The sequence below is a fragment of the Salvelinus namaycush genome, chromosome 8, assembly GCF_016432855.1.
Source record: "Salvelinus namaycush isolate Seneca chromosome 8, SaNama_1.0, whole genome shotgun sequence".
Taxonomy (NCBI): Eukaryota; Metazoa; Chordata; class Actinopteri; order Salmoniformes; family Salmonidae; genus Salvelinus; species Salvelinus namaycush.
The window spans coordinates 52,862,619-52,883,677 of record NC_052314.1 but is presented as its reverse complement, the minus strand read 5'-3'; the positions used below and the strand labels follow the sequence as shown (position 1 = coordinate 52,883,677).

Here is a 21,059-nt window from a genome sequence, read left to right as displayed (position 1 = left end):
TGCGTTCCTGGTGTAACTCGGGCAGTTGTTGTTGCCATCCTGTACCTGTCCCGCAGGTGTGATGTATCGATCCTGTGCAGTTGTTGTTACACGTGATCTGCCACTGCGAGGACGATCAGCTGTCCGTCCTGTCTCCCTGTAGTGCTGTCTTAGGCGTCTCACTGTACGGACATTGCAATTTATTGCCCTGCCCACATCTGAAGTCCTCACGCCTCCTTGCAGCATGCCTAAGGCACGTTCATGCAGATAAGCAGGGACCCTGGGCACCTTTCAGCGTCCCTACTGGGGTCCCTCAGGGGTGCGTGCTTAGTCCCCTCCTGTACTCCCTGTTCACCCATGACTGCGTGGCCAAACACGACACCAACACCATCATTAAGTTTGCTGACGACACAACAGTGGTAGGCCTGATCACCAACAATGATGAGACAGCCTATAGGGAGGTCAGAGACCTGGCAGTGTGGTGCCAGGACAACAACTTCTCCCTCAATGTGAGCAAGACAAAGGAGCTGATCGTGGACTACAGGAAAAGGTGGGCCGAACAGGCACCCATTGACATCGACAGGGCTGTAGTGGAGCGGGTCGAGAGTTTCGACTTCCTTGGTGTCCACATCACCAACAAATTATCATGGTCCAAACACACCAAGACAGTCATGAAGAGGGCAAGACAACGCCTTTTCCCTGTCAGGAGACTGAAAATATTTGGCATGGGTCCCCAGATCTTCTAAAAATTCTACAGCTGCACCATCGAGAGCATCCTGACCGGTTGCATCACCGCCTGGTATGGCAACTGCTCGGCATCTGACCGTAAGGCGCTACAGAGGGTAGTGTGTACGGCCCAGTACATCGCTGGTGCCAAGCTTCCTGCCATCCAGGACCTATATAATAGGCGGTGTCAGAGGAAGGCCCCAAAAATTGTCAGAGACTCTAGTCACCCAAGTTATAGATTGTTTTCTCTGCTACCGCACAGCAAGCGGTACCGGAGCGCCAAGTCTAGGACCAAAAGGCTCCTTAACAGCTTCTACCCCCAAGCCATAAGACTGCTGAACAATTAATCAAATGGCCACTGGGCTATTTACATTGAACCCCCCCCCTCCCCATTTGTTTTGTACACTGCTGCTACTCACTGTTTATTATCTATGCATAGTCACTTCACCCCTACCTACACGTACAAATGACCTCGACTAACCTGTACACCTGCACATTGACTCGGCACCGGTACCCCCTGTATATAGCCTCGTTATTGTTATTTTATTGTGTTACTTTTTCTTATTTTTTACTTGAGTTTATTTGGTAAATATTTTCTTAACTCTTCTTGAACTGCACTGTTGGTTTAAGTAAGCATTTCACGGTAAGGTCTACACTTGTTGTATTCGGCGCATGTGACAAAGTTTGATTTGAATTCTCAATCAGATGAGATGCACAGCTAACTCAAATGTAGTTTAATTCTTAAATGTGGGCACTAATTAAAGTTAATATTCTAATTCTCTAGGTCTTCCATTCCCAAACCTGAAGCACCCTGTCCCCAGCAGGAAAGACCAGGAAAATGTGTTCGCTTAAGGTACAACTTTCTATTGACGAAATGTAAGATATTTAGATTTTCTGACATGAATAGAATCATATACAAGCAATCAATGACATTAGTTTTATAAAGCCCCTTTTACATCAGCAGTTGTCACAAAGTGCTTATACAGATACCCAGCCTAAAACCCCAAAGAGCAAGCAATGCAGATGTAAATCAAATCAAATCAAATTGTATTTGTCACATGCGCCGACTACAACAGGTCTAGACTTTACTTACAAGCCCTTAGCTCCCATTCAGCATGATATTCCATACTGGCATTCAGCTCCGCTTTCAATAGACTTTCTGCTCTAGACATTGAATATACTGGTCATCCACTGCATTAGAAGCCATGTCCATTTTCTTTACCACAGTAGTAATTTAAAGAATGGAGAGTAGTTAAACATATTATTTCAACCAAGAAAAACTGGCAAACTACCCATGTGGGACACAACTTTTCATGACAAGTTCTAATTCTCTTAATAATTATAACTCTTTACGCTCAGGGGAATTGGCCTATATGGAGAGGGCCAAATTGACATGTTTCTCACTGAAGAAATATGAGACGCCTATGCATAACCATGGTAAAAACTGAAAGGGAACACTTTGGAGATTATCTGGAAATTATCAGAACAAAGGTGAGGACACAACAGTCAACCTGACACAATACAGAATCCCCCAAAAATGTATGTACCAAGGCCATTCCCTGCTACCCATCCACATCGCTCCGGCCAAACTGATGTTTGTTCTCCACAATGAATGAATGTAGCGATTTAAAAACTAGGCAACCAAAGACTAGAGAGAGAGATGACCTGGAGAGAGTTCCAGACCTCAGCTTTTTATGAAGCAGAAAAGCAGAGATGAGTGGCTGACAAGGGAAAATGAAGACAACATGCATCTCTCTCTCACACACACAGTCTATAAATATGTAAATACATTGTAAGATATCTAGGCCTAAAACTCTAGAGTGCAGTAAAACATGTTTATCATTAATAACTGACAGAATTCTATAATGAATACATATTACAATAATAATACATAGGGTGACCAGTAGTTACAGTATTGTGATTGTTTAGTGTTTTAATTACTCAACAAGTAGTGCCCCAAGGTGGGATTGAACCGTGTCTCAAAAGCAGCAGAAAAGGTTAACTAAGGTCACAAAAATGTCCTTTACGGCTATACACGTCACGTCTGGCCCGGCACGGATAGCTGCAACAAAAAAGATGCTAAACTAGGTGACATTAGCTAACATTAGCTGGCTAGCAAGTAGAGGTAGCTAGCTAAATGCTTGCACGCTCAATGGCTAGCTAGCTAGCTATCAATGTTGTTGGATAGCTGGGGAAAAAACATGCTAAACTAAACGGCATTATGCAACAGCATATTTACACATCATTTCAATCTAAAACTGCTTATAACTCACCTGAGCACTGTTGAGACTTAGCTAGGCAGACAGGTCAGAACAGGTGTCTGTCTGCTCTTCGATTTGTTTTGCTAGCTTTACAACAACACACAGAACCAATTAATGTATGAGCATTGGACATGTACTTAATTAATCGATTTGTTCCATAGACAGTAGAGTCAACAACTCACTGCAAAAATATTTTGTAGTGTACAGACTACCGGTACACATGTTTGCATTTCTGATTAAATTGCAAAGAGGTGGGACAGACAGTAGGTGGAAGTTAGTATAAAAGTCTAGCTCCTTTTCCTATTATTATAAAGTCACATTGTAGGCCAAGCCCTCATGCAGTCTTTTATTTATTTTAATTTCAAAAGGCCCAAGTGCAATACAAATACGAATGACAAAATATGCAGCAGGAAATCTTACACACTGAGACAAAATAATTCCTTCCTTCCTGATAAACTTGACCCAAATTCCAGAGCTGTTGACCACAATATAATTTGTCTTAAGATAAATAATCAAAATACATGCTGTAGGACTATAGCATTCAGGTGTCTTATACATTATACTGTAATCAGACACTGAAACACACTGAGCAAGAAAAGCATACAGAGCAGCTTATTCTGACCAGACCGTTTAGGTTGCCATGTTTCTTTTCTTGGTCTTGTGATGAGTGATGCAAACTGCCAGTATCATCCCCAACAGACCCAGTCCAACTACAGCTGCATGCAGATGAGTGAAGGAGAGCCCGGAGGTACAACTACACAATGCAGGCGAAGCTAAAAAGGAGAAGTATAGGAGAGAGGCAGGGGTTAACTTTACCTTTTTGTTAGTGTTGAATGCAGTAGGACACAGCATTTAAGTTGTAATATCATTTTGTTTCTAGATTTATGTTACCTTGTTCATAAGTGGTAGAAGATTCATTTATAGCTTCAAGGCCAGACACTGAAAAATAGTGACATAAATGACTTATGAGATCGGTTGATGATTAGGTGTACCCCCAGTGATGATGAATAGGTTTGTAAACTTCAAAGTTCACAGTTGGAGAGACTGAACATAAAGTGAGAATATTATTTTGTGACAGATTTAACAATTAAATTGTTCTAAATTAAGTAGCTGGCCAGCGCAAGTGAGATTTGGCTCTGGGTGCCAAGATGAATGTGAGAGTAAACATGATATTAAAAGGATTTTGTGAAAAATACACGTATGTTTTTGACGAGCAAAAATCCCCTCTTACCGTGAAGTCTGCTTCCTCCCCCAAGCATCATACTTTTCCCAACCTTTCCCATGCAGTAATACAATCCACGGTCTGCATCCTCAACGGTCTTGATTTTCAATGCCAATGACCTGTTGGCAATCTCTGCCTCGAAATGAAGATTGGATCGGTGCCCATAGATGATATTTCCACCATTTAGACTCACACACATTAAAACGGCAGGAGTCTGCTCAGGTTTGTGCTTAAACCAGGTTATCTCGTAATGGTAAGAGATATTACAGAGCAAAATGGCAGTATCTCCAAGCTGGACCTCTCGAAACACAGACTCCTCCACAGACTGCCGTGGCTTGACAATGAACACTGTTTGATAGATAGATTACAACACATTAGGCAATTTTTCTATTTCAATCAAAGAAGAAGAAAAAAAACATGTATAATCAAATCAGGCTATTCATTAAGAAGACCCTCTGAAATTCCAATAAATTGTACTCACAAATCATTAAGATAAACCAAAGAGATGCCATTCTCTGTGTGTTGTTACTAGCAGAATTACAGGTCACAGGTTCCAGTCTGACAATGGACAGTTATGTTTACTTGTAAAACCACTAGTTCCGAGAAAGTTCCACTTCCTTTCAGATGTAGACCACCTTTATTAAAAAAAAGTTAGCAGCCCAAATCAGGTTTGCCATTTGCAAACCTTCAGCGTCATACCTTGAAACATATGATTTTATACAAAATTGCCTAAGCCTCCTCCTAAAAAAAAAAAACGAAGCTTTGTCGTAAATGGTAGCATGCATAGTGCGATGGTTTGGTGTTGTATTCTCATAGGTGAAACAACAGTTGCTATTGAGCTGGTGTGTTATGGACTGGTCTTGCAGGAAGCTGCACTCACAGAGGTGTTTAGGTTGTAGGCCTAAGTGGCCTTTCTCTCTCTCACTTCTGTTTACCCAAGAAATGAAACCACCAAAAGAGCTACTGCCTTTGATTGAAACAGACAAAGCCAGAGACAATTACAAAAAACAAAGATTGCTTGTTACTTCCAAATAGGCTAGGTAACGCATCTGTTGGAGTGGGTTTTTTTCTTAGGTTTTGTTACTTTTTTATCAGTTTGATAAAATAGTTGAATTGTCTCCAGAGATATAAATATCATTGTCATCCTTATAATAACAAAAACGTGGCATTCTATTCCCTATATAGTGCGCTTCTTTTGACCAGAGCCCTATGGGGTGCTCGACAATAGGGTGTCAGGGCCGCATACATAATGTCCATAACCTTGATAGTGAAACTGGGATAAAGCCAGTTGGTGGAGAGACCACAATGTCCCTGACCCCTGAACAGCTTCTATGGAGCTGGAATGCAATTTTTTCCACCAATGGGAATTGCCTCTCTGACCCATGTCTGCACTTGTCAAAATGCCCATGTCCACTTTTCTATAAACTTTTTTTCATGTACGTATCTTACTATATTTGTGATTTTACATTGTATATTGATTGTTCTGTTCTGTTTTGTTTATAATAAATTTAAAAAAAAACAGTGTCATAAACTGATGTACTGCTATAAAATAAAAAGCTGCCAATCGCAAGACTTTTACTGATGACGTAGCTAAAAAAAAAGGTAAAAGTTCAATCACACATGCCAAGAGAAACAAACATCAGAACAGCAACAAGGACCAGAGCGAGGTGACAGACAGCTTTTTAAGATAATCGTATTCTTATTTATGACTACAGTTTAGATCAAACGAGATTGTTGCGAGCGACACGGCAAGGAAAGTGGAATCAGCCAACCTGGGTTCCTTATAAGCTCACTGACTCAGTGGTCACAACGAATGAAGGTATGAGCCGAGGTGAAATGCTAGGCTAGGTTAGCTAACGAACGTTAACTGCATAAGACGACTCACAGGTGATAAGTTAACGTAACTAGCTAGCGGTAACGTTAGCTGTCAACCCGATGTGATCATTACATAAATATGTATGTTTGATACAGTCAATTTTGTCATTTTAACTAGCTCAAGTGACATAACAAACTTGGTTCTCTAATGTCTTACTAACATTACATTCCAACACAGTCTGAACTTTCACATGAGCTGGCTAACTCTCTGACTCTGGTTCTCTTGAATCTAACGTTAGCCGATTAAACTAAATAATGCGATTTTAAGATGGAGGCGACTAGTGTGGCTGTGAGCGGACTGGAACTCCGACATCACATAAATTACGTTTTTATCAATAATTACTGATTTCAGCACCCAACCATGCGGGCTATTCTTTTGAGTCCTGAAATAGTTAGTTTTTGATAACGTCTTTGTAACGTCGGGAGCTCCTGTCCCCCAGACTAGTCACCGCTGAACTCCATCGTAAATCGTTGAGTTTAGTCAGCTATCTCCAACTATGCCTGTTGACAACGCTCAACAGAATTAGCTAGCTAGCATTAGCATTGCCTTCCCTGCCCGCGGGCCCAGTAAGAAATATTCTCTAATGCATAAACTTCACCCATAAGACCGATTCGCCTGCCTAGATCCCATCTAGGTTAACGTTAGATAACGCCAGCTTCTTGTCCTGCTTTGACAGTGTAGTTGCTTAGTATTTTCACGTCAGGCATAGCTAGCTGGATAGTAACAACAACTGCGTGTTTCATTGCTAACTCTCTGTCGTTGTTTTTGTGACATATCACACCTAGCTAATCTATAACTCTAATTTATTTCGCAGGATGGCTGGTGTTTTCGATATTGACCTGGAGTCAGAAGACCTTAGCGATGCAGAGGTGGGGATTTGTCACTTGTTTTGTTGGGGATTTGAGGACACTTTTTTTGTTGTTATGGAAGCAAGTTAGGGTACCTAACTAACTTGCTATCAGAGCGTCAGATCAGGGTTGTGTTCAGTGTAGTGAAGAAAACGCCCATAATAAACAGCATATAAACTACAACGTTGTTCCCCAAAACAAAGATGTATGCATGTTCTGTGATATTAAATAATGCTTTCGGCAGTGACCCTTCACTTCTCTACAGTGAATTAACTTTGACCCCCTCTCTTCTGTCCCTCTTGTGCTCTGTAGGATGACGTTTGTGACTTCACCTTAGCAGAGACAGACCTGTAAGTGGAACTCTGAATTTAGTCACTTGTTCACCATTCTTGCATGAGACTATATTGACGAGATGGCGCCGGAGAACAAGGCTGATGATTTACATATTCCTAACCAATTGTGGTTTTTGGTTAGTTTCTTTCCGTTGTTTGTAACTTAATCTTTAACTTATTTTCTATGTAATGTTGCTGCTAACGTCTCTTATGACCGAAATTAACATCTGGGCATCAGAACTGCGATTACTCACCAAGAAGTGGCAGAATCCTTTTTTTCCTTTAATGAGCCTGAGGTGAATGATATACTGCTTGCCCGGGAACAGGCCCAGATCCCTGTCATTTGCGTGAAGAGAAGGTAGAGAAAAAGGGTCCAGAGGGTGGGCTGCCTTCTGAGAATTCGTAGGCGATCGAGTAAACCCCCATTGCCTTCCATTCTGCTAGCAAACGTGCAATCTTTGGAAAATAAAATCGATGACCTACAAGGAAGATTAAACTACCAATGGGACATTCAAAACTGTAATATCTTATGCTTCACGGAGTCGTGGCTGAACGACGACATTATCAACATACAGCTGGCTGGTTATACTCTGTATCGACAGAACAGCGGCGGCGGATTATGTATTTTTGTAAATAGTAGCTGGTGCAAGATATCTAAGGAAGTCTCAAGGTTTTGCTCACCTGAGGTGGAGTATCTCATGATAAGCTGTAGACCACACTATCTACCTAGAGAGTTTATCTGTATTTTTCATGGCTGTCTACGTACCACCACAGACTGATGCTGGCACTGACCGCACTGAATGAGCTTATTCCACCGTAAGCAAACAGGAAAACGCTCACCCAGAGGCGGCGCTCCTAGTAGCCGGAGACTTTCATGCAGGGAAACTTAAATCCGTCTTAACAAATTTCTATCAGCATGTTAAATGTGCAACCAGAGGGGGGAAAAACTCTGGACCACCTTTACTCCACACACAGATATGTGTACAAAGCTCTCCCTCTCCTCATTTTGGCAAATCTGACCATAATTCTATCCTCCTGATTCCTGCTTACAAACTGTCAGATTCTGGGTTAAACTTGGGACATTGTTATACTCAGAAGTATAGTATCTAAGTAGAGATAGAGACTGTTTTTTACATCAGAAGTTAAGGTTTATCTGTAGGAGCATGTGTTGGGGTGGATGGGAGGAAGTCACAGGATTGCTAGAGGGGATACGGGTGGAGATCTTTGGATTAGGCATCAAGGGGGTTGAGGTCAGGTCAGATCCCCCTTAAGGTAATAAACCATTGCGTCTTCCTGTCGAACCATAAAAGATTGGAGAGAAAGAGTGCCTAAATTGAAGTCTATATATATATTTGTGGTGGTGGAAACATGTATTTGTCTGAATGCAGCTGTATTGACCCTCTGGGCAGAATACACTTGGTTAAGCTTTCATATTGTCCGTTGAGTGTTTTTACTCTGAGAAATAGAACCGAACAAAAATTAAAGGAGGAAGCACCAGTGACTCAATCAATGAAAAAGTGGTCAGATGAAGCAGTTACCAAACTACAGGACTGTTTTGCTAGCACAGACAGTTCTGGGATTCCTCCAATGGCATTGAGGAGTACACCACATCAGTCATTGGCTTCATCAATAAGTGCGACGACGTCATCCCCACAGTGACTGTACGTACATACCCCAACCAAAAGCCATGGAATCCAGGCAACATCCGCGTCGAGCCACAGGCTAGAGCTGCCGCTTTCAAGGAGCGGGACTCTAACCCCGAAGCTTATAAGAAAATCCGCTATGCCCTCTGACGAACCATCAAACAGGCAAAGCGTCAATACAGGACTAAGATCGAGTCTTACAACACTGGCTCAGATGCTCGACGGATGTGGCAGGGCTTGCAAACCATTACATACTACAAAGGGAAGCACAGCCGGGAGCTGCGCAGTGGCATGAGCATACTAGACGAGCTAAACTACTTATGTTCGCTTCGAGGCAAATAACACTGAAACATGCTTGAGAGCACCAGCTGTTCCGGAAGACTGTGATCACGCTGTCTGCAGCCGATGTAAGACCTTTAAACAGGTCAGCATTCACAAGGCCGCAGGGCCAGACGGATTACCAGTACGTGTACTGTGAGCATGCGCTGACCAACTGGCACGTGTCATCACTGACAGTCTGTAATATCAACATGTTTTAAGCAGACCACCATAGTCCCTGTGCCCAAGAACACTGTTACCTGCCTAAATGACTACTGACCTGTAGCACTCACATCTGTAGCCATGAAGTGCTTTGAAAGGCTGGTCATGGCTCACATCAACACCATTATCCCAGAAACCCTAGACTCACTCCAATTTCCATACCGCCCTAACAGATCCACAGATGATGCAATCTCTATTGTACTCCACACTGCCCTTTCCCACCTGGACAAAAGGAACACCTATGTGAGAATGCTATTCATTGACTACAGCTCAGCATTCAACACCATAGTGCCCTCAAAGCTCATCAATAAGCTAAGGACCCTGGGACTAAACACCTCCCTCTGCAACTGGATCCTGGACTTCCTGACGGCCACCCCCAGGTGGTAAGGGTAGGTAACAAAACATCCGCCACACTGATCCTCAACACGGGCCCCTCAGGGGTGTGTGCTCAGTCCTCTCCTGTACTCCCTGTTCACTCATGACTGCACAGCCAGGCACGACTCCAAACCATCATTAAGTTTGCAGATGACACAGCAGTGGTAGGCCTGATCACCGACAATGACGAGACAGCCTATAGGGAGGAGGTCAGAGACCTGGCTGTGTGGTGCCAGAACAACAACCTCTCCCTCAATGTGATCGAGACAAAGGAGATGATTGTGGACTACAGGAAATAGAGGGCCGAGCACGCCCCCATTCTCATCAACAGGGCTGTAGTGGAGCAGGTTGAGAGCTTCAAGTTCCTTGGTGTCCACATCGCCAACAAACTAACATGGTCCAAGCACACCAAGACAGTCGTGAAGAGGGTACGACAAAACCTATTCCCCTCAGGAGACTTAAAAGAAGCTTCTGGCCATCCAGGACCTCTACACCAGACGGTGTCAGAGGAAGGCCCTAAAAATTGTCAGACTCCACCCACCCTAGTCATAGACTGTTCTCTCTGCTACCGCACGGCAAGCGGTACCAGAGCACCAAGTCTAGGTCCAAGAGGCTTCTTAACAGCTTCTACACCCAAGCCATAAGACTCCTGAACATCTAATTAAATGGCTACCCAGACTATTTGCATTGCCCCCCTTCCCCCCTCTTACACTGCTGTAACTCTCTGTTGTTATCATCTATGCATAGTCACTTTAATAATTTTACCTACATGTACATATTACCTCAACTAACCGGTGCCCCTGCACATTGACTCTGTACCGGTACCCCCCTTTGTGTTGTCTGGCTATTGTTATTTTACTGCTGCTCTTTAATTACTTGTTACTTTTATTCGTACTCATTTAAAAAAAACTGCATTGTTGGTTAGTGGCTCGTAAGTAAGCATTTCACTGTAAGATGTACACCTGTTGTATTCGGCGCATGTGACTAATACAATTTGATTTGATCTTTCACTGAATCCTTTAAACTCACCCTCACTCATTCCCCTCTTCCTAACTCTCTCTTATCCCCCTCTCACTTAGTGTTCAGACAGAAGAGATAGAGCTGACCAGTGCCATTGTCAACAGAGACAGTGAGAGGATCGGACCAGACAGCTTTGAGCTGCTAAGTGTGCTGGGCAAGGGGGGCTATGGCAAGGTGTGTGTTTGTGCGTGCGCACTTGTCAGTTAATCAGTGCGTGTTTGCGTTTCTAAGAGTTTCAGCTTCACAATGTACTTGGATATACACCATGCTCTTGATCAGAAACTCATCCCGTTTGTCATCGACCTATTTAACAATTGTATTTCGACTTGCAGGTTTTCCAGGTACGGAAAGTGCAGGGTGCACAGACAGGGAAGATATTCGCAATGAAGGTTTTAAAGAAGGTACATATGATTCCTGTTAATCATTTTTCTCAACCAAAAGAATGCTCTAAACATTGCTACGGTACCAGGGCAAAATGTAATATCTCTAAATACACAACTGACTTTCTCCTATCTCCACCCCCTCCTCCTTTCTCTCCTTCCACCCATCCCGTTCTCTCTTTCCACCCATCCCTCTCGTTCTCTTTCTCTCCTTCTGCCCATCCCTCTCTCTCTCCTTCCTGACTTTCTCTCCCTGCCAGGCGAAGATCGTGTGTAACGCCAAGGACACGGCCCACACGCGTGCAGAGCGGGAGGTTCTGGAGACGGTGCGGCACCCCTTCATCGTGGACCTGCTGTACGCCTTCCAGACCGGGGGTAAACTCTACCTCATCCTGGAGTGTCTCAGTGGTGAGCAACGGGGGAAGGGAGTGAGAGGGACCTGCTGTATGCTTTTGACCTCATCCTGGAGGGAGGGAGGGAGGGGACCTGGGTCGGACAACCATGTCTATCTCTGAATCCTGGCACTTCAACTTCGACACTTCTATTGCTCTGTCTCCTTCATCTTGTTTTTGTTTATCAGGTGGAGAACTGTTCATGCAGCTGGAGAAAGAAGGAATCTTCATGGAGGACACAGCCTGGTAAAAGCGAGAGATGCTTAGTTTCAGGTTATCATTGAGAAAGGATACAAGTGTGAGGCTGAGGCCAGTGGATTTCCATGTGAACATTTTGTAGAAGAGAGGAGAAGAAGATGAGATAATAGTTTGACAGTATGTGTTGCGCATGTGTAAAGAGGAGTGTTTAATAAATGTTTTTCCCTCTTTGACAAACAGTTTTTATCTGGGCGAGATCGTGCTAGCTTTGGGACACCTCCACTCAAATGGAATCATCTACCGAGACCTCAAACCAGAGAATATCATGCTGAACCACCAAGGTGTGTCTGTCTGTTACGTAGATATCAATGTCAGTGAGATTAAAATAGTATCTTTTTTTTTGATAATTGATCTGCTATGGATTGGATTAATGTTAGAATTTAGAATTGACACAGATATTGTGTTTCTGTCTCCCAGGACACATCAAGCTGACTGACTTTGGCCTGTGTAAGGAGTCCATTCACGACGGAGCGGTCACGCACACCTTCTGTGGGACCATAGAGTACATGTGAGTCTAGCACCACGCTGATGAGGATGCCGTCTCTGAGTAGGCTATCGCCAAAGATTTTATAGCTAAACCAAGATAGACCACAGCCTGTCGTTTCCAATGTGAACAGATGAGTCATAGTGGGTAGAACAAGCAAAGAGGTGGGCAGAGCCAAGCACGAGCTAGCGAGATCCTATTGGCCCGTTCTAGCATACATCTGCATATTTCCGTTAGGGAACACCTACTCTGTGAAATGTGCGTGTACAATGACTCAATTCAACTTTGCACTCCTAAAGAACGCAATTTGTTAAACTTTGGCAAAGGCTACGGTCTACAAAATGTAGTCTACTCTGTTCATAACATATTCTTGTTTTGGGAACAGAACTGTGTTGAGATCCAATGTTTCATCGATGAGAAAATGTGCAGAATGTAGGCCAAAATCCTTCTCGTTCCGTCTTCTCCCACTGCCCGCCAGTGGGCTTCCTCTCACTACCATATTTGGTAGTGAGTGGAAACGCCACGCGGATGCTTCATATTTATGCGTCCAGTGAAATATCTGTCTCATTGTTCTATCTGTGCTATCGCTCTCTGAGACTGCACTACGGGTCGCTGTAGTAGTCATAGTTCAGATAGGTCTTCGTTCACCTAACTAGTTCTAGTGCAATTCTTCCCCTCCTCCCCGAAGTCAAGTGTGGATTTAAAAACGTTACATTTGTCAATGGGCTGCATGGCCTAGTGTGACATTTCCACCATTTTCCTTACACTAGCTACATTTTTATCCACTGTTTTTATGCGAGTTAAAGTCATAGCGTAAATAAAATAAATCACAACAGTTATGATGGTACAATTTCATAAATGGGGAAAGGGCGGTAGCTAGACAGTAATGCGAACAGATAATTTGTTGAATCGACATCTTTTTGTTTCTGTAAAATTAATTATACGAGAAATGGCGGTGGAAACTCCTTTATGCGCACATATTGATGTAATAACCATCATATTGAAGTAAACTTGAGAGTCACAAGATGATATGGTGTGTGGTCGTCCCACTACGACTGGGCAAAACCATTCAATTTATTAGGCTACAGATGACATTACTTATGATAAACTTCACAGGGGGGGTGAAAGGTCACATTGATCTTGATGCTTTTTTCCAATAAATATGGAGTCTGATTCTGGTCACATGATGATCGATGCTTGACATGTAAAAATATTTTTATCCATAATAGAATCTATTTATGTAGACTAGCTTACCTGCGCGCACGCTATCTGAGCGCACGTGCCAAGACCTGCGTAGGTACATTTGCTATTTAACGCGACAGTTTGTGACAAAACTGTAGGTAGAGTTGAAAATGCTAATGAAACACAGAATTTTAGATTTTGGTTTCGTACATGAAAACTTAAGTGAAAAATTACTTTTTGCATTCACTACGTCATCACACACTGATTTTTTTTAATTTTTTATCCGCACCAATTCTGTTTGGTGGGGAAAATGTGCAGATTTTATTTATTTGGATTTTAGGATATTCGCATACAAATCTGTTGCATATTGGGTTCTCTTTCAATCCATGAAGGGGAGTTCACACTTCTAGGAGAAGGTTGAGAATCGAATCACAGCCAATGCTTATGACTCTTCTACTTAAGTCTCTTCCCTGCGTTCTCTATCCCCTCACTCTTTCCCTCTTACATTTTCTCGCCCTCCACCTCCTCTCGCTCTCAGGGCTCCAGAGATTCTGACGCGTACAGGACACAACCGGGCGGTGGACTGGTGGAGTCTTGGAGCCCTGATGTATGACATGATGACGGGCTCGGTGAGAGAGCGCCTACATGAATGAAGGAAAAATTATTGGGAACGTTTTTGATGCTTCTGAGTGTTAAGTACAGTAAGCCACTATTCTAAACCAATCAGATACCATTTGAAAGACGTTTGACTCAAACCTCTGTGGTCTTCCCGCCTGTCCCCGTCACTCCCCCGTAGCCTCCGTTCACTGCTGAAAACAGGAAGAAGACCATTGATAAGATCTTGAAGTGTAAACTCAACCTACCGCCCTACCTCACACTGGACGCCCGAGACATGATCAAAAAGGTAGAGACGCCCACACCTCTCCATCTGGTTAGGTTGAAGAACATTCATCATCCTAAGAATAGAGGTCAATTTCTCTCTCTCACCCACTGCCTTTACTCTCTCTTGTTCTGTCTCTCCTCTCTCGCTACATCTCTTTTTCTTCATCTCTCTGTTCAATGTAATTCAAAGGGCTTCATTGGCAGGGGAACGAACATATGTTTACATTGCCAAAGCAAGTGAAATATAAATATATAATCGTCTCGCTCTCTCCGTCTCTTTTGTCTCTGTGTAGCTGCTGAAGAAGAGTCCTCTTCAGAGGCTAGGCTCCAGTGCGGCAGACTGCAAAGACATACAGGTGATAGACACACGTCTCCCGACGTTTTCTATTGACATCGTCAACCTTTTGTAACAGGCTTGGGGTCAATTCAGGAAGTGAACAGAAATGTCTACCTCCTTGAATTGACTGAAATGAAATGTACCCTGACCCTGCTTTATGATCAGCGCTAATACTGATGGCAATTGAACAAAATCCAATAGTTCATGAGCCTATACCTGCGTTGTACAGGGATAGATTCTAAGTGCTGCGGGGGGGGGGGGGTTTCTGCTGGTTTTACAGAAGCATCCCTTCTTCAGACACATCAACTGGGACGACCTGCTGAATAAGAGGTGTGAGCCGCCCTACAAGCCATGCCTGGTACGACCACTATACTACTGTCACTCTCTCAATAGTCCCTTTTTTATTCAATAGCTAAAAATGTCAAATCTGTACTGGGTCTTTTTAAATGATTGAGGAGGTACCTGTAAAGTTTGAAACTGTGGCATGACACTCTGAGCACAGTTTCTCCATCCCTCTGAGTACGGTTACATGCACACAATAATAGGATTATTGGGGATAGTCAGGCGAATATAATAGTTGGTTTAAAACTTTTACATGCTTTGCAAGAAGATCGATTTCCCTAATAATCCTGCTTACATGGAAATCAGAAATGGGACTGATGGGACTTTTTGATGAATGCAGAAAATCGGCAATCAAAATAAACGTTCTACCACAGCGTCCATGTTATTTTTGGGAATCCTTTTTGATTCTGAGTTCGGCACATATAAAGTTTACGTGAAAACAATTTCTAAGATGCATACATTTTGTTTTTCCGAACTCACTTCACTCGTACGTTAGACGGAGGCTTGCGCTGCTGGGACACCAATTGAGCTGTTTTACACCTCCTAATAATTCAAACGATTGCTCAGAAAACCAGGTGTTTTAATCGGCATATGCTTACTTTGATTTTGACCTTACTTAGATTATGATAAGCAGAGTAAAGTGTTTACATGACTATTGCTGTGCTCGGCCTACTGCCATAATCAGTTGAAGATCTAATTATTAGTGTGCATGTAAACGTACTCTCATCCCCCGCATTTATTTATCTTCTCTTACCATTTCTCTCTCTATTCAACCACTTCCCCTTCTCTTTTTCTCCTCTCTCTCGCTTCACCCCCTGTAGCAGTCGGATGAGGATGTGAGTCAGTTTGACACGAGGTTCACCAAGCAGACTCCGGTGGACAGTCCTGACGACTCCACAATCAGCCACCAGCACGAACACGCCTTCACTGTGAGACTTTTACATTTTAGTCCTTTAACAGATGCTCTTATCCAGAGTAACTTCCAGTAGTGAGTGCATACATTTTCAGTACTGGTCACACATGGCATTGCAAGCGCCACGCTCTACCAACTGGGCCACACGGGACCACGATTACCTCCTTTGTCCACCTTTTTCACCGCTCCATCTCTCGTATTTTGCTCCCTTCATCTTTTCCTTCAGTAATTTTCCTCCTCCTTTCACAGTAATTTTCCTCCTCCTTTCACATCCTCTCTCTGTCATGGGTTCACGCTTTCTTCTCAACCTGACACATGGGTCATGTTCATTTGGCACTAAACGGAACAAAATTGACAAATGGGGACCAGTCCAATAAAAGGTTGTTTTTCGTTTTAAAACTGTTTCAGTTGCGAGTATTATTGAACGCGACCCTGTTCTCACCTTTAATAAAACACCTCTTATGCTGGTCTTTCCCAAACCAACAGTAGTGAAAGTGTTGCTGGAATGACTAGTCATCCTATATAATTAATTAATGGATGTTGTCTGTCAGGGTTTTACCTATGTGGCTCCCTCTGTGTTGGAGAGTCTGAAGGAGGGCTTCTCCTTTGAGCCACGGACACGTCCCGTACGCAGACACAACAGCAGTCCACGCACCCCCATCAGGTGACACACACACACACACACACACGTATGCACGGACATACACTCACCTTCGGATTTGTTTTTGACTGAAGCTATATATTTTAATTTGGCTCTACTCCAGCATTTTGGATTTGAGATCAAATGTTTCATATGAGGCGGCAGTACAGAAATCCACCTTTTTTTATTTGAGGGTATTTTCACATATCTGTTTTACCGTTTAGTCTCTCCATTTGAATGTGTCATAAGTATTTGGACATATTCACTTAGTGTGTTAAAGTAGTCAACATTTTAGTGTTTGGTCCCATATCTCTAGCAGAAAGTATTCGTACCCCTCGACTTATTCCACAGTTTTTGTTATTGCAGCCTGAATTCAATTATTCTTTAAAATCTTCAAGCACTGTCAAGTTGGTTGTTGATCATTGCTAGACAGCCATTTTCCAGTCTTGCCATAGATTTTCAAATAGATTTAAGTCAAAACTGTAACTAGCCACTCGGGAACATTCAATGTCGTCTTGGTAAGCAACTCCAGTGTATATTTGGCCTTGTGTTTTAGATAATTGTCCTGTTGAAAGGTGAATTTGTCTCCCAGTCTGAAAATCAATCTGAACCTGGTTTTCCTCTAGAATTTCCCCCCCCACCCCGAAAAAACCCTAGTCCTTGCAGATGACGAACATACCCATAACATGATGCAGCCACCACCATGCTTGAAAATATGGAGAGTGGTACACAGTCATGTGTTGGATTTGCCCCAAACATAACGCTTTGTATTCAGGACATAAAGTAAAAAAAAAAAAAATGTTGTTGTTGAAATTTTTGTGCCTTTTTTTCATTTTCAATTAATTTGTGAAAATGTAAAAAAAAAAAAATCCACTTTGACATTATGAGGTATTGTCTGTAGGCCAGTGACACAATCTCAATATATACATTTGGGGTGTGTGAATACTTTCTGAAGGCACTGTACCCCCCATAACATGATAACCTCCCCTGTTATTGGTAATGGTGAGAGGTTAACACTTTTTTTGGGAGGGGAATGATATTTATGCCTAACTCTCTCAGACTTCATTATTCACGATTTTAATTTGTGATTATCCATAATCATGATGGCGTACATATTAATGTAGAAGTGTTCAGAAACATATTCTATTCTTGTTTACAATAAAAGTGACTCAAATGACAGTTATTTAAAATTTAATTTATGTAAGGTACAAAATAATCTGAAACGAAACCAAACTACAAATGCACCCAACAAGTTTTTGGAGTGACACGCGTAATGTAGTCATGTGTGCTAGGATTATGGGACCAAATACTACACTTTTGACTACTTTAATACACTAAGTGAATTTGTCCAAATACATATGAGACCTTCAAATGGGGGAGACTAGATACATAAAGTGCTTTCATTTCTTAACGGTAAAACAGATGTGTATGAAAATACTTTAAGATAAAAGGTGGCATTCTGTACTGTCGCCTCGTATGAAACATTTGATCTCAAATCCAAAATGCTGGAGTATAAAGCCAAATGAAAAGATTCAGCTTCACTGTCCAAATAAATACTTAGGGTAGTGTATATGCATAAACATGCACGCCATATATATATATACACACACACACACCTCAACCCCACCCCATGATTTATATGTATTTCCCTTATCTAATGTCTCATTTCTTTCTATTATTGTTCTTCTTCTCTCTCCTCAGTCCTCTCAAGTTCTCTCTCCCCGGGTCATTCGCCAAGTCCACAGGAGGATCAGGGGGAGGAGAGAGCGAGTCGGACCTTCTCTCCCAGACCTCGTTCCATCTCCCGCCAACCACCCCGCCCACCGACAACGGCGCCACGCAGCCAATCCGCACGCCGGGCCGGAACAAGAAGCAGAAGGGTAACCGGAGATGAACTGGAGTAGGCGGAGTCAGGAGGAGTCCGAGCTTTTGGCCGCGTTCCAGGCCGATTACTTTGCAGTCGTGCCGCGCGCATCCACCAATGGCTGATTGCCACTTCATCAACAGTTGGGCGCTGGTTGCTATATCATACGATGTGGTTAGCTGATATGTTTAACACCTATCCAGGCATTGTGACATCTGGCAGACGACTGCTAGTCCGTCTTGAACGCGGCCGTCCTCAGGAGGCCCTGTGTTTCTCACAGGCTGAGTCCCAAACCTCATACTGCGCACTCGCCCTTCCCCTTATACCCTCGTTGACTCATTCCTTTGAGGTCTGAATGGGGGTGAGCTTAGTGGTCATTTTGAAGAGCTACAGGGTGTATAGCTCTTTGTTCCAGCCAAGCACTAACACACCTGATTCAGGTCTTGCTGATTACTCTAGTAGAATCAGATGTGTTAGTGCTGGGCTGGTGCCCACCGCCACCTACCAGGGTTGTGACTAGAGGGAAGTACTACGACCGGACGTGACTTTTCGTAGCAGGTTAGGAGATCATTTTAGCGAACCCTAACCCTTTTCTTAACCTAGGTCTCCTAACCTGCCACGTTAATGATCCTAACCTGCAGCATAAAAGTAACTTTTGGTTGTAGCTGTACTCCCTCTAGTCAGAACCAGCTACCAAGGGTGGGGTCAATATCTGTTAATTTCTGAATTGACTTGAAATGGAATTGACCCTGACCTTGCTTACGCTACGAGGGCCAGCCACTGCTTCTACATGTCCAGTTGTCACAGACCCACTAAGGGAAGTCCACACGAGTTTAGGGAACGGGTCGAGTTATCAGTTTGGGATCCAGCCACTTCACTTGAAATGTTTCTCAACTTGGCACATAAGCAAAGAGAACACCAACTACTGCCAAAGCATTTGACATTGCCGTTATCAAAATGTTAAAGGTCGACTTTGGGCAGAAATAACAGCTTTAAACTGTATAACTGATCAATGCACTATCATACCAGGTTATTTAATGCTTTAAAAAACAAACAATTTGATGAATAAGACATTTCACTACAGAAGTGGCATTTTCTCCCTGAGCTCCAGTTTCTGGCATAAAACAAATCATGTGAAATGTCGTCCACATGTACTGGAGGAGTTCCTGGCTAGCTACATTGGCTAGTGTAGCGAACTTGGTCGCGGCACGCATGACCAGAAAAACACATCAATGAACCACCAAAGGCACAGCCCATTTTCTGTTTGGAAGTTGAGAAATAGGCAGAGTTGGACCGTATTTCGTTCCCAAAGTCGACCTCTAAATGGTTCATTTTAGGCTAGTGATCATTGTCATAATGCAGGAATTAAAGTATTGAATGACGCACATTTCCAAAAACACTTGTGTAAAATAGACACTCGGCTTAAAGATAATCTTTAAAATATATAGTATTTTTTGATTTATGGGAACGACCGCATTTGTACACGAGCTCGTATTACAGCTGTGACGCAATCCTGCTCATATGTATGAGTCCCATGTGTCTGAAGCAATGTTGAATTAGCCTTTTATTTTCAACATGCACTCCTACCATTTACTTTACTCATGTCACGTAGAACCATAGTTCTAGCAAACTGTTGTATATGTGGGCAGACCTGGGTTCAAATAGTATTTGTTTTCTAACCGCTTTAGCTCTGCTTGATTGAGCTTGTCTTGCGAAATTTGACCAATGGTCGGAACTCTGCCCATCTGGCGTTCCAGTCAGGCTCAATCAAATGATCAAAGAAAATGGATACTATTTGATTTTGAACCCAGGTCTGGTGCCAACGTGGCACACGTTCACATTCTTTGGCGAATTCTGTTTATCCATGGCTCTTTCATAAACCATCCTGTCTTACAATTGTGAGGACTAGTTTTGGAGGACACAAGACATCTATCTATATGTCATATATTGGTCTGGGGAGGGAAATAATATTGACAAATGTATATTTCATTTAAATATAATATTATTTAATGGACTGATATTTTCTGGATCAAAGTGGAATATTTTATTTTTTCTGGCTAATGTGGTGAGGAAGATAGGGTTGCAGAATCCTGAAGAATAAAGACATATTGAATGTCTGGACTCTGGTATTCATTTTGGTTTAATACAATGTCTGTCTGGCTCTGTATGGTCAGTCCATCTGTCTGTCACAGGAATTGAACAACAGCCTCCATAGTCTAGAGGTAATGTAGGATATATTTCCCTAACTGTGCTGTTGACCTGTGGGTCAGTCCTAATAATTGAATAATTCTAACACTGATTAAACAATCACTGAAAACTTTCTCTTGCACACGTACGGTTGCGGTCAAATACACTGAGTACACCAAACATTAGGAACACCTTAATGTTAAGTTGGGGGGAAAATCCCTACTTTATCTGTCTCCCCTTCATCTACACTGATTTGAAGTGGATTTAACAAGTGACATCAATATGGGATCATAGCTTTCACCTGGATTCATCTGGTCTGTCTGTCATGGAAAGAGCAGGTGTTCTTAATGTTTTGTGTACTCGGTGTATTTTGGCG

General features: G+C 42.7%; 1 protein-coding gene and 1 gene segment (V, D, J or C); one reads left to right on the top strand and one right to left on the bottom strand.

Moving 5' to 3' along the window:
* Positions 1–3,298: 3,298 nt before the first annotated feature.
* LOC120051964 lies at positions 3,299–4,759 on the bottom strand. The segment is given in 4 exon segments: positions 3,299–3,739; positions 3,858–3,905; positions 4,198–4,536; positions 4,670–4,759. Coding segments are annotated over 4 exon segments (561 nt in total).
* A 1,043-nt stretch (positions 4,760–5,802) lies between these two features.
* On the top strand, positions 5,803–20,617 carry LOC120052805 (ribosomal protein S6 kinase beta-2-like). Of its 2 annotated transcripts, XM_038999930.1 has the most exons (16): positions 5,803–6,007; positions 6,879–6,933; positions 7,225–7,262; positions 10,882–10,996; positions 11,155–11,223; positions 11,463–11,610; positions 11,783–11,840; positions 12,033–12,133; positions 12,270–12,360; positions 14,057–14,147; positions 14,315–14,422; positions 14,694–14,756; positions 15,018–15,095; positions 15,901–16,008; positions 16,544–16,656; positions 18,334–20,617. In XM_038999930.1, exons 2-16 carry the CDS (start codon positions 6,880–6,882, stop codon positions 18,524–18,526), a joined length of 1,428 nt encoding a protein of 475 aa, XP_038855858.1. In that variant the 5' UTR covers positions 5,803–6,007; position 6,879; the 3' UTR covers positions 18,527–20,617. The 2 variants fall into 2 exon arrangements, with proteins under 2 accessions (XP_038855858.1, XP_038855859.1); XM_038999931.1 differs by lacking the exons at positions 5,803–6,007; positions 6,879–6,933; positions 7,225–7,262 and adding an exon at positions 9,777–9,816.
* The last annotated feature ends 442 nt before the right edge of the window (positions 20,618–21,059 follow it).